The following is a 17,605-nucleotide window of genomic DNA, read 5'->3' on the forward strand; positions in this document are numbered from 1 at the left end:
AGAATGGGGGACGTCACCTAACAGATTTGATCTTCAAAACAATGTAAATAAAAACATTAGACATGTACCTACATTATAAAAAATAAAAAAAATATTTTCCGATGCATACAATAGTTTTAATTGAGTTTTGAAAAAAGGAAGTTATTCTGCCGCACCCTGTACAATTTTGGACTCGATTACATTCAGTTTGGAAAAAAATATTTCTTTTAAAGGGTGTGTCACATCAAATTGCATCACGGAAAAAACGCTGTAGAAATTAAATTTTTAGGAATTATATCTTCAGCTGTCGCTTATAATCAGATAAGAGTGTATAGATCACGTTGGCCATGCTTCACTGTCAATTTTTCGTAAATTTGGAAAAATGTCGTCGAACGAAAAAGAGCGTCGTGAATTAATCCTGTGCACTCAATTCGAGAATCCGGAGTTGTCACATCGGGACATCGGTAAGATGCTGGGAATCGTCCAATCCACGGTCAGCAGAGTACTAAAACGATACTTCGAGAACCTAACCATCGACCGGAAGGTGAAGAACGGCAAAAATGGATGCTCCGTCAGTGAAAAAGATCACAAGCGCGTAGTTAAGCAGTTTAGACGTGATCCGAGATGTTCGGTCTGGGATGTCGCCAATAAGCTGAATTTGTCAAGTTCAATCGTCCAGCGGACCAAGCAGCGGGAGGGCCTGCGTACATACAAGGTTCAGAAGGCTCCTAACCGCGACGAAAGGCAAAACATGGTGGGGAAGACGCGAGCCCGGAAGCTGTACACCGAAATGCTGACGAAGCCGCATTGCCTGGTAATGAGCGACGAAACCTACGTCAAAGCGGACTTTCGTCAGCTGCCGGGCCTGTTGTTCTTCTCCGCTGGGGACAAATTCAACGTTCCGGAGGAGATTCGCAAGCAGAAACTATCCAAGTTTGCCAAAAAGTACATGGTGTGGCAAGCGATCTGCTCTTGCGGAAAGCGGAGCGCCCCCTTCGTGATGACCGGCACGGTAAACGGGCAGGTTTACCTTAAGGAGTGCCTACAGAAGCGCTTACTACCACTATTGAAGCAGCACGAGGGCCCGACCATCTTCTGGCCGGATCTCGCTTCGTGCCACTATTCAAAGGACGTGTTGGAGTGGTACGAAGCCAACGGGGTCACCTTCGTGCCAAAGGAAATGAACCCGCCCAACGCGCCGGAGCTTCGCCCAATAGAGAAATATTGGGCGATTATGAAGCAGGCCCTCCGGAAGAACCCAAAAGTTGTCAAATCGGAGGCGGACTTCAAGAGAAAATGGATTTCTGTTCAAAAAAAACTACAACCTGACGTTGTACAGAACCTTATGGACGGGGTAAAGAGGAAGGTGCGAGCATACGGGCTTGGGCTTGAAGTATGAATGAAAAGAAAATGCCAAAAGTTGTTTAATAGTTTTTATTTTACTGTCTAAAATTTTCAAAAGGATCGGTCTACTGGGCGAATTTCTACAGCGTTTTTTCCGTGATGCAATTTGATGTGACACACCCTTTATATTTGAAGTATGGCTTAATTCATGAAAATATATAACCTTTCAGCGTTAAGGTGAAGTTTAAGTGGCTATTACTTGTAGAGTGGGGTAAAAATCGCGATTTTTGAAGATTTTGCTTGAATTTTCCCAGGAATTGTTAATATCGATATTGCAGCCAAATTAAGAAAGATAGAAGTTGTACGTCAAAGAACAAATTATGGAGCGGTTAAAGAACTTCATTTTAGTTGATAGAAACAATATGGTTTAATATAAATTTTTAGGATAAAATTAATAATAACACATTAAAAAATATTAACTTTTAAGTGTTTCACTTCCAACATGTTATTAAAATTCACTAATTTAGTTGCTCAACTACTATATTCTGTACTAAATTTTCTCATCTTTCAAATGAAAGCATCAGAATCGTCTTCCGTAGCGTACTTTTTAATGTATTCAGTTTGAAGGAACAGAGCCCGAAACAAAAAAAAAGTGCTGTAACTCTGTCATTGTTGGAATTCGAACATATGCGTAGAAGGATTTTTTCATAAAATATGATCGTCTATCACCTCCTGAGAGAATCTGGATAAATAACTTTTTTTTTCATGTGAGAATGATGTTTTCTGACTTTAAGGGGATGAATCAAAAATCAAATTCCTCTTTTATTTTCAAAAAACGAAAAATACATGCAAAAAAAAACAAATGAAAAAAAAATCCGGATAATCGAGTCCGACCTGTACATATGCTTTTTTCTTAAAAATACTAAACGTATATAGCGCTAAATACGTGTTCACAGTTCAATTTAAATAAAAAATGATTTAAATTGATTAAAATTTTCAGGACATTTTGGCTAGGAATACTTCATTTTTCTAACTTTCAGCTCAGTTCATCATCTTCACCACCATAGATCGATGATTTTTTGCTACACTATTTTCAAATCAGACTTTTTTCATTCCTTTTTTGTGTGTACTTACTTTTTTTTTCCTAAATATATATTTTTATCAAGGCTCATATGGCGTTAGCCTGACAGGGCCGGAGTTCAATATTTTAACAATTTTCCTTATTATCAATGTTAGTAATATTTAACCGATTACTCGCGGTCGGCTCGAGGTTAGTATTACAAGTGTTCTCGTAATTGGGATGTTGCTGTCTCCAATGCTCTGTACGTGTGGCCGACACGGGATACTTCCTATTGGGATGCAGCTGACCATTAATCAGCAACGCCCCCCTAGTCTGTACCTCATATCTAGCGTGGTGCGTCTTCTCGACTCGAGGAATCCAGGATAGAATAGTCACTAGCCGGCGCAATCATCAGCTCGTGTAGAGTTGTCATGAGCGGTAAAACCTTTGGCTCTTGTTGAATAATCAGTGGACTGCACAACCTTTGGCCCGTGTATCTGTAAGGAGTGTGTGTATGTATTGCCGCGACTAAGTAAAAGTTTATCGATCGGATAGGAGGGATATGAAACGGGGACACAACGAAGGAAACATCATTAAACTTTTTTTTTTTATTAATTCGTTTATTTTTACAGGCTCAGTTACTTAAGTTTAAAGGAGCCGAATTCTTAAATATAATTTTAAAACTATATATATAAACAATTTTCTTACATCTAAGGTTAGTAAGGTGGAAAACCGATTACTCGCGGTGTACTCGAGTTTAGGAGGGTGACATATTTTTAGGAGAAGGATGGGATATAAGGAAATTGTAACAATGTTGATGAACACTCAATTTATAAATCTATTCGTATATCTATAGTGTATTTACATTTCAACTTATTCTACTATTTATAGCAAGGGGACGAATTACCCGCAAAGGAAGGAAAGGAGGGTATAAGGATGTAGGGTCAATCACACACGAAGATCTATAGCTTTAAGGAAAACATATATATGGGACATGTAATCAAGGTCTAACCGAGCCAACACATCTCTCACCGGCACATTGGGCTGTCTTCCTCTAGCCCGAAGAGAGTTTTCTAAATTCGATCTGGCAACAAGATACTCCTCGCACGACCAAACAACGTGTTCGATGTCGTGGTAACCTTGGCCACAAGCACAGATATTGCCATCGGCAAGATTGAAACGGAAGAGTAGTGCATCTAACGAACAGTGATTGGACATGAGTCGGGAAAAGGTGCGAATAATCATTAAACGTTGACATCGGCGTTTCTGAGGAACAGGTATAGATGAAGCAGAAGATCAGGATCCCGGCTACCTAAGATATCCCGGACGGAGATATCCGATTGTCTGCCTTGTGCTCTCAGTGCTCTAGAGAGCTGAGAGCGAGCAGCATGGAACCGGATACACGACCGTACAACATGCTCGATGTCGTGGTAGCCATCGCCACAATCACAAAGATTGTTTGCTGCGAGCCCAATGCGATAGAGATGCGCGTTTAGATTGTAGTGATTGGACATGAGCCGAGATATCACGCGAATGTCCTGTCGGTTTGTGTGTACTTACTTGATGTGGTTTAGAAATGTGAAAGCTAAGAAAAATGTACCAGATACAATGAGAAATGCCTACAAGGACTGTTTACACAATCTAACATTGATTGTCGTAAACTGTGTTAGAAAAATAGATAAATGAACCACGTGAGATATCCAATGAAACATTGAATTTTGTAAAAAAAAAACTACTCTTCTCCCTTAGTGTATTGAAATTCAAAATCTGTTTTCATTTTACATCACCAGGATCTTAAACACTCAACGCCGTAAGTCCCAATAGCCAGGCAATGGGTCGAGAAATAAAACTCATTAATTCCAGCTATCACCCGGTGTCACTCGAATTGCATTCGAAATCACTACTGCTGATCTAACCGACCGATGGCATCGGTGTGAACGAGAAATATTTAGAGTAACCAAATTGAACCGAATGCGAACACATTTTTCATCGCACATTCCCAGCTCGGCATCCCCACAAGTTCACACTTCCATCACCACCCACCACCCACAAATGATCAGTACTCGCCACGTCAGCAATCGAGCGCATCCGGTACACCTGTTTGCAGAGCTTAGCACATGTGTCATTGCAAATCTAGCGACTGCCAGAGGTTCAGTTTAATGAAGCTTAGTTGGCAAAATTTTCACTCTGATGGTGATTTTTTTTTTCAACAAACACCTTTCTGCACACCCTCTGTTCACCCCCTTGCGTCTGCAGGCTCCGTGTTATGTAGCAAAATTGATTATCTCCAGCAGCAGAAAGTCACCAATGTGTATGTGTGTGGGTGTGTATTTGTAGACTAGTGCTATGTTTGCACACCGCTGTATTTCCATCTAGTCGAATGGTTTCCTTTTGTCATTGGGTTTATTTTTTGCTTTCCGTTGGCGTCAGCTGCGATGAAAATAAATTGCAGCACTTCTTATGCGGTGGTGTCGGAAAGGGAGAAAACATCACAGGAAGGCCAAGGACGAAAAGTCGGCGACAATTACGACCTTCTACCAGGGGAACTTATCGAGTCTAATCGAGTTATTGCAGCAGTGTTTATCTGAACAAGTTTACAATAAAATATGAAAATGAATTCCTTCATTTCGAAATTACCTCGAAGGGTACATCTCCTTCAACGCGCTCCACTCTGAAGCTACACACAGCTACGGTTAAACTGGTCCACCGTGCCATTTCAGGTGACTTGAACTGGCTTCCCGGGGTTCACCCACATCACTGCATCCAGTGAATGGTTTCTCCTCGGTTCGGTAGCGAAATTGCGAACCCCAGGAAAATCTACGCTGGAAGCAGTCAGTGGAACATAATAATAAAAAGTGACATTGATATATGCTCCACAAGTAAGATATGCTCTCGCTCCGGCAGGTCTCCCCTCTCCTGCCGCATTACCCACATGACCAACGAGATCCGTCTCGTTGTAATCTGTGGATGGCTCACTGTAAGAAGATTGGCGAAAATTTGAAATGAATAAGGCGGACCGAGCGTAAACACGTGGAAGCGTTGACTTCAACACGGGACGGAATTGTAGCGACAACTTGAAGCTGAGACTTTTCACAGTGTCCCACTCTATTCCGGTTTGACGAACGATTTTGTCCTGTCGGTTTTTTTTTCAACGTTTTCACAACCTCACAAGTGGGATCCTGGTTGTAAAGCGAGTGGTAGCGATGCATTTGAAGCCCACCTCACGTCCAAAAGTCGCCTTTAGGACTTTAAAAACGGCAATTCAGCCGAAAAGCCTCTCAGGGAACCGAATTGGCTAGTTGCAGAGAATGTTCGGAATTGGATTATCCTCCGAGATTATGATACCCTAGGAATGCAATTTAAATTGCGTGAATTGAGAATGGTTTGAGTCCTTAACCGCATTCAGAAAGTTTGAAGGTAAAAACTGTCGCTGTCGAACTGTTAAGAAATTCTACCCATGATGACGTTAAATATTCGATTTTTTTTATTTGAATGAATGTTCACTTAGATTAGAGCGATAATAGGGTGAATGGCTCAGAAAAAGTGATATTTAAATTGTTGTTGAGACGTGTGAAATCTTGAGAAAGTTAAGTTTCAAATAGTTCAAAGAGTTTTCCAGCAAATTCCTTTATTAATTTAAATGTTATAAAAAGAGCCCTGGAATCAATTACATATTGACCTTCACCCGTGCAGTAAACGGTAGAAGAACAAACGCACAACGATAGTCAAATGTTTGTTCGGCTGTTTAGATTGGTTATAATGTGGATATTGAAAATGATCGTCGTACATTTTCAATATCCGCATTCTAATACTGATCCCAATTTGACCACGAACTCGAAGAGAAAGCCTGCACACTACCAAATGTACTAGTTGAAATTGTCCGGTTTTCTCGATTATTTTTTTTAAGAAGAACCTCAAAATATTTTTAGGTGATCCACGTTTGATTCTACACATTTCGCCCTTGTTCCAGATAAATTATGGATTCCTTTAAAAAAAAAAAAACTTTTTTTTTGTTCCGATGGAAGCCATCCGCCGACCCATTTTTCGATATTTCTATTTTCGACAAAGTGCTGCTCTGCACCGTAATCTCCCATTGAAGCAAATAAAGTGAATATCTGACGGGGCTAGGTCTTGCAAATACGGCGGATAATTACGAATAATCGCGTCCCGCACGGCATCATAACTTTGCAGTTGCTAAGTAGGCAATTTGTAAGATTGTTTTCCATCGCGTTGGTCACGGTAACAAAAGCTAATAAGACTAATGAAACTTTTTTGAAATCGTGCACACAACTGGAACTATTTTTAAAATGTAAAGGGACGTTTTGTTTCACAGTCCAGACCTTGCCCATTCTTACAACTAATTGTATTGATCGATGCAGAGCGATATCACTGGGATTCGAATTACTTCAAAAAAATATATTAAATATTGACTTGATTCATCCCTGATCTTTAAAAGGAACAAAACTGTTAGCAGTAATAAAAAAAAAATTGACAGAGAGAAAGAGAGAAAAAATATGGAAAGCAATTTGAATGGCATGTTTTTCTTTCATTTCACTATAATACGTTATTGGTTTCAAAAGTTTTACCAATTTGCACGTGTTGCATTTTTATCACGGAAATCCTTTGAACCTTTGTGTTCAAATGATGAAGAATTCAAATAAAAAAAGGCTGACTGAGAATCGAGAGTAACAATCTGTCCGACGTTGTTTGCATTTTCATCAGTTTTCATCCCATGTCGAAGGTAAATACACTCTTCAAAACGATAAATTATAGTTCATTGAACCAACATTTTCATTAGTTTCAGCACATGAAAAATATGTTTCAATAGCGGCTAAGATGGCCGCATTTTGTAGCCAGCATGGAAAATCATGAACATAGAAATCATAACCCCAAATTCAACGTGAAGTGCTTCGTGTGATTCTGCTGCAGTATTTTAATCGCAAATCGCAAAATAAAGCTTCCGGATGGATATCAAAACATCTAAGAACTATCCGACATAATCATTGGCTACAAGCTATTGCAAATGCTGAATATATTTGCCCCATTATTGAATTCAAACAATGTACAATGCATGAGACCCACGCGAGCCCTAGCTTTATGTTGCCTACGCTCAATTTGTGTTGGTTGAGATAGGGTTGCCAAGGCCCCGATACAAACTGAATTACACACCTATTGCAGGAAGCTTAATAAGAATATTAACGCAGGTAACGCCTGTGTAAGAGACCTGTTAAATCTACCTCTTTTGACGTGGGACTACGTCTTTGATTTCTCTATAGAGGGGACACTATATGAAATTGAAAATGAGACATGTAACGATTCATTAAGAGATTTCGAACGAATTTTACGCGATATAGTTATTACGATACAGTTCGGACTCGATTATATACAGACTCGATTATATGTGATTCATTATATACAATTTTAGACTCGATTATAAACAGTTTGGAATTTTTTTTTTTAATATTTCAAATATGATTTATTTCAAGAAGAAATGTAACCTTTAAACGTTGAGGTGTAATTTAAGTGGCTATTACATGTACACTGGGGTAAAAATCGTGATTTTTGAAGATTTCGCTTGAATTTACATAAAGAATTGTTCATATCGAAATTGCAGCCAAATTAAGATAGATAGAAGTTGGGTGTCAAAGAACAAATTGTAGAGCGGTTAGAGAGCGTCAATTTGATTGATAGAAACAATCCAGTTTAATAAAAAAAAATCAGGATGACATTAATAATAATAAATTAACAATTACTTTTAAATTTTTCACTTCCAAAATGTTATTAAAATCCATTAATTTAGATGTTCCACTACTATAACCTGTGTCAAATTTTCTCATCTTTCAAATGAAAACAACAGAATCGTCTTCCGTAGCGTACTTTGTAATGCAGAGCCAGTTCGAGGCAATAGAGTCAGAAACAAAAAAAAATTTGGAACTCTGTCATTGTTGAAATTCGAACATTTGCGTAGAATGATTTTGTTCATCAAATATGATCGTCTACCACCTCCTGAGAGAATCTGGATAAATTTATTTTTTTCGTGTGTTTCATGTTTTCAAGGTGTTTTCTGACTTTAAAGGGATGAATCAAAAATCATATTCCTCTTTTATATTCAAAAAACAAAAAATACATGCAAAAAAAAAAAACAAAACAATTTTTCTTTTGACTCGATTATATACAGGATTCCATTATATACAGTGAAAAGAAATCAAAAATTTTAAGAGGTTGTATCTAGAACACGACCGTATATAGAACACGACCGACGTAGAACTACGTAATTATATTATGCAATCCACTTGTTCACTTGTTACTTGTTATGTTCTTCGTTGGAAATAAATGTTTTGAACGTCCTTTTACATTTGATATGATGCCTTGGACTACCAAAATATGTGAACGGAAAAATTTTCAAACAATCATTGTATTTTACATTTCCCTCTGAAATTATTGCACATCTCGTGTTTACGTAGTTCTCGAACCGCGAAAGTTCATTCACCTCTAGTATCTGAAATGACGATTTTCCCAGGCTTCTCAGTTTAAAAGTAAGTTTTAGGTAAACTGACCAGACGTCCCGCGTTACGCGGGACAGTCCCGCATTTCAACAAAATGTCCCGCGTTAGATTCCGTCCCGCGAAACGTCCCGCATTTGGCAAAAGAAACGAAAATGTCCCGCGATATCAATATATTTCAATATCACAATTTGATCATGTTGAGTTTCTTAAATGGATGAACCTCAAAAACAATCTTCTATTTGGCAGACTGCTCAAGAGCGCTTCTAATGCATCCAGAGATTAATACGTTGAGCTTGTTTCATCGCACCGACATTGGGCTTTTTGTTCAGAGAGTGTCAACTGGAAGCGACAGCAACAAAATTGGAAAATTATTTTCCTAAAAGTCCCCTATTGATCCACAGGGACCAACGTGAGCCAGACGAAAAGTTCATCTTTGGTCCCCTAGCTCGGTCAGGGCTTAACGTTTTAAATAAGCCGGAAGAACAGGAAGAGGCAGAGTTGTTTTATGAAGTATCGTAAATGAAGCACTGGGCGGTCTTACGGAAGTTGGCCGGAACCTGAACCATGGCCGATGAATAGATGTATATCGGCGTGTTATTTTACCTTTTCGTGGCTTTGGTGGTCGCCTGTTTCTCTATTTTGACCATTCGCCCAAAAAGTTTCTATCGGGCGCAGCTGGGGAATGTTGAGAATGCTGGTGCTCTTCGCGACAATGTTTATCTCCAGCCGGTCCATCCTCCAGTGATCATTTGGCATAATGGGCTGATCCCAGGTTCGGCATAAAGACCACATCAACTTGCCAACTCCGGCAAGCACTTCGTATTATATATCTCCCCGTTAACCATATGACTCGAAAGAAGAGCGGTTTGGACATTCCCTTCACGTCTTTCAGAGAAGGTCCTTCTTCGAGAACTTGATGTGAATGATATATTCGACGTCATCGCTTACCTGGGAAACGTAAAGTACCCGGTCCCCTGCCATTCGTTGAATTCTAGAATCAAGTACGTCTCGTCTTTCATTATGAGTACGAAAAGAAGTTTTTCACTTCTTTCGCCAGCACCTCAAGCTACTTCTTCTGGGTGATTGCCTGCTCAGATACGGCCGGTCTCGTCCGACGCTTCCGCATAAAAATGTCCATTTTGGCCAGATTCTTCTCCACCGTTTGGCCGGTTGCTTCGATCTCCCGGCTTAAGGAGCGGCAAAGAAATGATATTGTAAATACCAGATCGGCTATATCTGGCGAACACAAAGTGCCTCAGGATATCCAACTCCTTCACTGTGGGGTGGAGCTTGCAGTATGGAAAAATCATCATGTTGCTTGACAGTGCTGCTGCTGCAAATCAACAGCCTTCAATCATTTTTGTTGTAGACTTAATAAACGTAAGATTCAAAGAAAATTTGTTCTTATAAATTATCTTTCATCGCCATCCGAAATTAGTCCATTTTTTTGTGTCGATGCGTAAACAGCGTAAACAAAATCCAAACCACCGAAAATTACAACTGAGTGCCGGTACTCAGAAAGAAATAATACTGATCAGTTTAGACTCGCTAAACTATGGTTTATGTTCACATAACGTATATACATAACGTTTTGTTTTTTGTGTCCCGCGTTAGACCTCTGACCATCTGGTCACTTTAGTTTTAGGGAAACATATTTCGGTCTGCACAACGACAAGTGAGTACAAAAGTACTCAACACCAAAAATACCCTCGACTTGCAAAGCGAATTCCTCCAGGCACATTAATTTTGAAGTCCGTGTTAGGGAAACACAGCTCAGTGGGAAAAGAAATATCCCCGATTTGCATGTTTTGACAAAGCGGGTTCCCCCAGGCACATTGCGGATTTCCACAGGTACATCGGTGTTGAAGTCTGTTGGGGAAACCGTAAATCGAGCCAACCAACAATTGGCAGTTAGGGCGTTTAGATAACGTTTGACATTTTACAGTGTTTCAATTATTCATCTCATGAAAAATAACATTTCATTAGTTGTGATAGACGCGTAGAAATATTTCGTAACAATTGATGCAAACATCTTTCCGATCTGTTAAGAAATGTTCGAGTTATAAGCATTCGAAATACGGGTAGGGTTAACACAAAAATCGGCAGAACAAATGTAAGGGAAGTTGGGAAGTTGTTCCAATTTTCATGAATTCAAACCGTTTAGAGATTAGCGAATTGTAATGTATAGCATGTCAAACAAATCTTAGAGAATTTCCGATTCGATTGGTATGCAAATCATGAGAATTCATTCACAGTGAAAATAGTTATTAACGTTAACTTTATTTCATAAAAACGTGACTTGTTTTCTGATTTAGCACCCTTCCTGGAAGACGTTGTTCTACGTCAAAAACTGTATATAACGAGTCCGCGCTATATATGTTATGTTGTATACCATAAGACAGGAAATTTATTCGATTTTTTTTTTGCTTGAAACAGTGAATATAGTAAAAAAAGAAATAATTGAACGATTAAAATGGGTAAGTTATTTCGATTTTACTAGCCACTCGTTTCCCCCCAAAATCCAATGACCAATTTTGTTGCCAACATACGGGGGTTAGCTCACATTGTGAGTCGATACGTGTTATGAATTTTTCGATAATATGCATTTATCAGTTGGCAGAATCAATAGAAGGATCATCTTGAAATTATTTTGGAGATGATCTTGGATGGTTTTACTCTATTCTTCCCGAATATTTGACGAGAGCCCGGCTCAAAATATCAAATGTTAATAGAAATTTCATTTGATTGATGTTCAGGTTTCTGTCCAATCAATTCGTTCTCAATTCATGTTTTTATCGTGTAGATCTTGCTACTAACAATTTACGCAATGGTGGTCCAGGATATCATGATATCAAGCATGTTTTTGGTAATATAAAAAAGGAAATTAAAGAGTTTAACTGGCTGCTGATTTAGAGACTCGAAAGGGTATACTCACACATGTTAGATCAAAATAGCTTAAATAGTAGCGATCATAATATTATATTACCCATATATGTCTTCCTTAGAAGTAATTATGTTATTATTTTGTAATTATTTTTTCCCTGATTTCACTTGTCCGTTCTCCATTCCCTTCCCCATAAATGAGCAGAACTTGGCACCCGATGAGATCAATTCACTACTACAGAGCACTCATGGCAATAGGATGCTTAATATACATCACCTGGCTATAAAGTTATTACAGCCCTCTACAAACAATGTTCCGGACAACGTGGAACGTAGGATAAAATGCTATTTTATCCATTATATAGTTCAGTAGTTATATATATTTATTAGACACAGGTTTTTATCTATGCAGATCTAAACTATTTAGACTTCGAAATATAATGACATCGATATTAAATACCGTCGAGTTCCTCGTGTCATTGGGCATTTAAAAGAGCATATTTCACTCTATATGATGGGTGATTTTCAAAACTATGTTATTTTTTTGTGTTTGGGTAAATTAAAATTGAAATCGTGAGTTTTTGGGTAAAAAACCATCAATAAATTTGAGTAGGATAAAGATACAGACAAGTTCTGCACCGCAAAATGTTGGTATCAATATGTTCTAAAAGTCGTACAAAGACAGTTTTGATATAGAATTTGAAATATAAAAGTTAAAGCAGAAAAAAACACGTTTTTTCATGGTCGATTATTTTAAAAGATAGAAAAAATCTTTGTTCTACAAAGTTGTTTCAAATAACTGGGGCTACAACATTGTTGAACTATGTTTATGTCTATCTATGAAGATAAGAAAGTTAGATTTTTCATTTCATCAACAATTTTGGTCACCCTATTTTTGATAACATAAAAATGAGCGCTCTATCATATGTAACAACTTTGTCTGAGACAGTTTTTATGTTTGCCCCAGAAAGAATGACAAACAAATGAAAAGAGTGTGTTTTTTGGGAAAAATATCAATAACTTTGAGTAAAGTTGAGTAATTGACAAGTTCTGCATCGAAAAATGTTTGTATTAGTGAGGTCTAAAAGTCTTTTGAAGACAGTTTGCATGTAGAATTTGAAATATAAAAGTTAGAGTAAAAAAAGGGTTTTTTTTCATGGTGGCCCTGACGTAACATAGAAAAAAGACGCTATATCAGTTATTTCAAGAGATAGAGAAAAATTTTGTTCTACAAAGATGTCCCAAATAATTGGAGCTATAATATTGTCGAGCTATGTTTAGCTCTATCTATAAAGATGAGAAAGTTAGATTTTTTATTTCATCGACAATTTTGGTGGCCCTATTTTAAACAACATAAAAACGAGCGCTATATCATTAGTAACAACTTTGTCTAAGACAGTTTTTGTCTGGAGAATAACTGTCAAGCTCTAAATCCTAATTTCCACTTAAACGCATCTCCTGGACCATTGTGCATTGTGCATTGCAATGACAACTTTATCGATTATCGATGCATTGAAACATTTTGCATGTTGCCCAACGATAATTTTATCAACTCTGATTACTATTGTATGACTATGGAGAAATGGTTCATAACATGGCATGTACGTTTGATAACATTTCCGATAAAAGTCACCACGTGACTGACGATTGTAGCATTTTCGGGGGTTACAACTCTAAGAGACTTTTAATTTCAGAAAACTTACTGGACTAACAGATTATAGCTGATATTGTGGCGCGGGAAAAACATGATGAGTATAAATCCCTCACAGAAAAAGCGTAATTTATATTTATGATTCATCGACCGAGTCGAGTCGACCGCCGGCCCGCCATCGGAGGCGATGGTTTCTCGCACATAAACCTGTGTTCCACTGATTACCCGGTTAGTTTGAAACATAGGATACGATCCTTTGGCAAGGTCCGACCGAGTATTAGTGAGCGTCGGAAGGCATACGGTTAATCATAGGTATTTTAATTTGGACGTTTAGCGCGCAAAACATAACTCGTCTACTCGCGCAAACCCTCTTATAATCATAATGTTTTTCCCGCGCCACAATATTTCTAACTTACTACCCTTTTTCTGAGCGGTTGTTGGGGTTGTTCTCTGGTGCGATTTATTCCGGGAACCCTTATCCAATGATATCAAATTTTGCAAGTTACATCGGTACATTAAAGACAAGGCGAGCCAAACTGGCTATTTGAACTTAAGTTGAAGAATGCACTGTAAGGTAATGCGTTCTTATCGCATTCAAACTTGTTACTTAAGGAAACAGGCGACCGGTTGATTAATATTTCTGTAGGGACGGTTTTATTAATAAGGTTTTTTATGCACATTCGTGAACATCGATACAAGCAAACAAAAGAGTGTGAAGTTTTTCGTGCTAATGTTGGAATTTCTATATGAAATAATTGAAAATTCTTAATAGAAAGTATTCTAAATTAATGGCTCCGGATTTTTGCTACCACTACAACTCGTTTGAAGTCCTGTTCAGCTCATATGAAAAACGGTTTTCCTAGAGCCACCATTTGGAGTTTTGAATGAGTTATATTTACATATTTCTGAACAGTTATGAAAACTCAATTCAACAGCAATTGACCTCAACGTCCTACGTCAAGATTCCGTCCGTGCCTTCTACATTTTTCTTAAAGTTGTAAGTCAGCCTTCAATTAACTCAATGTGTTTTCAATATAATAATGTCCTTTTAAAAAATTACATTTAGTCGTTTTGTGCTATACGTTAAAAATACAAAAATAGAAGCCTCATGTTAACTGTCCTCATGTACAATTCAACTGAACAGTGGGACCAAAAAAGGAATTCCCCCATGCCGAAAGATATTCAGATAATGTGTCGTTTACTCTATATGTACCGATATTATGAAATGTAAACAATTCAATCCGGCTGTGTTACAACTGAAAATGATGATGAGCCCAAATCAAATAAACGAAAGTCTGGCGGAATCGGCGTTCCACGTGGAGATGCTCTATTGCGGATGGATTGTAATTTGTTGCATTCGAGTTCTGTTGTATACAATGTAATTATAAATCATAAATATTACTAACATATCAAGGACGAACACGGCTAAAACTTGTTTCACAATTTTCTCATTAATAATTTACGAAATAAAAAACCCGTTATGAAGGAACGAATCTAATTGCAACTGTTCACATCCTGTCATCAGTTGGAAGTGATTCGTCCAAACGGACACACGGAATGATAACTTTCAAGGGACAACCCGACTGGACGCACGTGTTTGGACCCCGCAATCGTGCCGTTCGCTGGTCCCCGCATTCATTTTCCCGTAAATCGATCCATGGTCGGTGGAGTTGGATGAAACTTCGGTCCAATGTGAGGAATCTTTTCCACGAGTATTGCTCCCACAGCACAATTCATGGAGTCAGCTATATCGGTTCGCGAAGATCCATTCTGGAGCGGTTCTGGTGGCTCGTTGTGTTCGTTCTGTCAATTTACGGATGTGGAAGTTTGATCCATAAGGTGTACAACAAGTGGAATAACCATCCGGTAATTGTGACGTTTGACGAGCGACCGGTGCCTGTGTGGCAGATTCCTTTTCCCGCCGTCACGATCTGTCCGGAGGCGAAAATTCGTGCCGATTTGATGAACTTCACGGACGCTTTTTACAGATTTGCCCACCCCGGACCAGAAGATGAGGAGCTGGACCAGCACAGGTTCGTCGGAATGTGTCTCATGATGGCAACATTTTTATTATCCGGAGCCTTTTTTTCCAGTTTGGACCAATTGATGGCAGTTCTGCAGCTGTGTAACGTATTTTTCTACGCAATACGTTATTACACATCACTGTACGCACAGGCTGTATCCGATTTGGACGTAGTTTCTATCCTGGACGAGTTATCTATTCCTGCGAACGAAACGTTCGCGATGTGTACTATCAACAATAAGCGATGTAGTCATTTATTTGCGCGCACAATCACCGATGAAGGAATTTGCTTCACATATAATGGCTTCTCGGCACGAGACATGTTCAGAAGTGGTGTACTTCACAGCGAATATGGCTATTTAACGGAAACTAAACGCGCCACTAACTGGTCACTTGAGGATGGTTACACTCCGGGGAGTCCATTGAGTTCCCATCCCTTCCGTGCCGTTGGATCAGGCTTCGGAGCAGGACTCCAGCTGCAGTTGATGACCGCCAACAGTGACATAGAACACCACTGTCGGGAGGAGCAGGGATTCAAGGTGGTGCTCCATCCACCGAACGAGTACCCTCTCGTTTCCAAGAAATTCGTTCTGCTGACGCTCGCCCGGGACATTACCATAGCGGTTCGTCCTCGGATTGTCAGGACCTCGGATGAACTGCGCAGTTACAGTCCGGAACGGAGACAATGCTTTTTCAACCACGAGCGCCATCTCAAATTTTTCCTTTCGTACACTCAAAGCAACTGTGAGCTGGAATGTTTGACGAACTTTACGCTGGAGGCCTGCGGTTGCGTCAAATTTTATATGCCCCGATCGGAGGGAACTCGTCTATGTCACACGGCGGATCTTGAATGCGTCCTCTTGGCCGAGATGCTGCTTCGAGAACAGTCAGCCGACAGCCATCTGGTTGATCCACGCCGCAATCAATCCGATTGTAATTGTATGCCGGCGTGCAGTTCGATCGATTACGATGCTGAGATCACCCAGTCGATGTATAATTTTCAGCGAACTTTGGACTTAAGGTATCGACCCATTCTGAAGTCATTCCTGAGCTACATCTATAAGTGAGTGTTGTTATGGCATCGCGACAATTTTATTATGTCTCATTGTCGTATCTCACAGGAAACAAATCACCAAACTCGGAATCTACTTCAAGGAGGATCAGTTCTTTGTCTCGAGGCGAAGTGAGCTGTTTGGTTTAACAGATTTTATCTCAAATTGCGGAGGAATCCTAGGTCTGTGCATGGGAGTGAGTCTCTTCAGTTTGGTCGAATTGCTCTACTATTGCTGTATTCGTCCAGTGCTGCTTGTTCGAAGAGCAGTGGGTGGTGGTACACAAAATATAATCGTTGTGAGAACCGGTCCTGAAATTCGATACTGATTGTATTTGTTTGAGTATTTGGTAAATTAGTTGTGCGTGTGGTTTTTCACTCTAAACTTCAATAAAATAAATTTCATTGTCGCTTATACAAGATTGATGTCAAGATTTTTAAACCCTAAACCTAAGAATATTCCATATATACAGGGAGTATTCGATTATATACTGTCTCCGATTTCTTATGAATGTATATTATCGAGACACAAAAAAAAGTTTTTTTTATACATATATTTTTTTTTGTTTGGTTTTGTTTTGAATAATATTTTTGATTCATCCCCTTAAAGTCAGAAAACACCCTTCTCACAGGGAAAAAATAATCCTTAATCCTTCAGGGGGTGATATGGGATCATATTTGATGGAAAAAATCCTTCTACGCAATTTGTCCTTTGACACCCAACTTCTATGTTTTTTTTTTTAAATTTCACACCTTGCAACACCTTCAATTCCTTGCGATCCTACAATTAAAACCCTCAAAAATGAAGATTTTTACACTACTGTACTTATAGGAACCAATCAATTTTCACCTTAACTTTGAAATATTATATTTTTCCTCGAAATAAACAAAATTTAAAAAAAATAAAAAAAAAAAAATATATATATATATATATATATATATATATATATATATATATATATTATATATATACACAGCCATTCCATATAGTGGTTCTCAGATTTTCGTCAAAAGTGGTAATTTTGTTCTTTATCGCAAATTATTAGACCCGCATTTATTTACTTGTTATTTATTTTTTTTTTTTTTGTTAGGTCGACCATTTACATTT

At 38.6% G+C, this 17,605-nt stretch overlaps 2 protein-coding genes across 3 annotated transcripts in view; one reads left to right on the forward strand and one right to left on the reverse strand.

Annotated features, from left to right (window-relative positions):
• LOC129764786 (uncharacterized) overlaps window positions 1-17,605 on the reverse strand; it is a 1,146,248-nt gene that overhangs the window by 838,389 nt on the left and 290,254 nt on the right. The window lies entirely within an intron of this gene.
• LOC129765602 (pickpocket protein 28-like) lies at window positions 14,981-16,826 on the forward strand. Its single transcript, XM_055766015.1, has 3 exons — window positions 14,981-15,456; window positions 15,517-16,509; window positions 16,568-16,826. The coding sequence occupies exons 1-3, from the start codon at window positions 14,981-14,983 to the stop codon at window positions 16,824-16,826; spliced, it is 1,728 nt and encodes a 575-aa protein (XP_055621990.1).

The sequence above is a fragment of the Toxorhynchites rutilus genome, chromosome 2 (genome assembly GCF_029784135.1).
Source record: "Toxorhynchites rutilus septentrionalis strain SRP chromosome 2, ASM2978413v1, whole genome shotgun sequence".
Taxonomy (NCBI): Eukaryota; Metazoa; Arthropoda; class Insecta; order Diptera; family Culicidae; genus Toxorhynchites; species Toxorhynchites rutilus.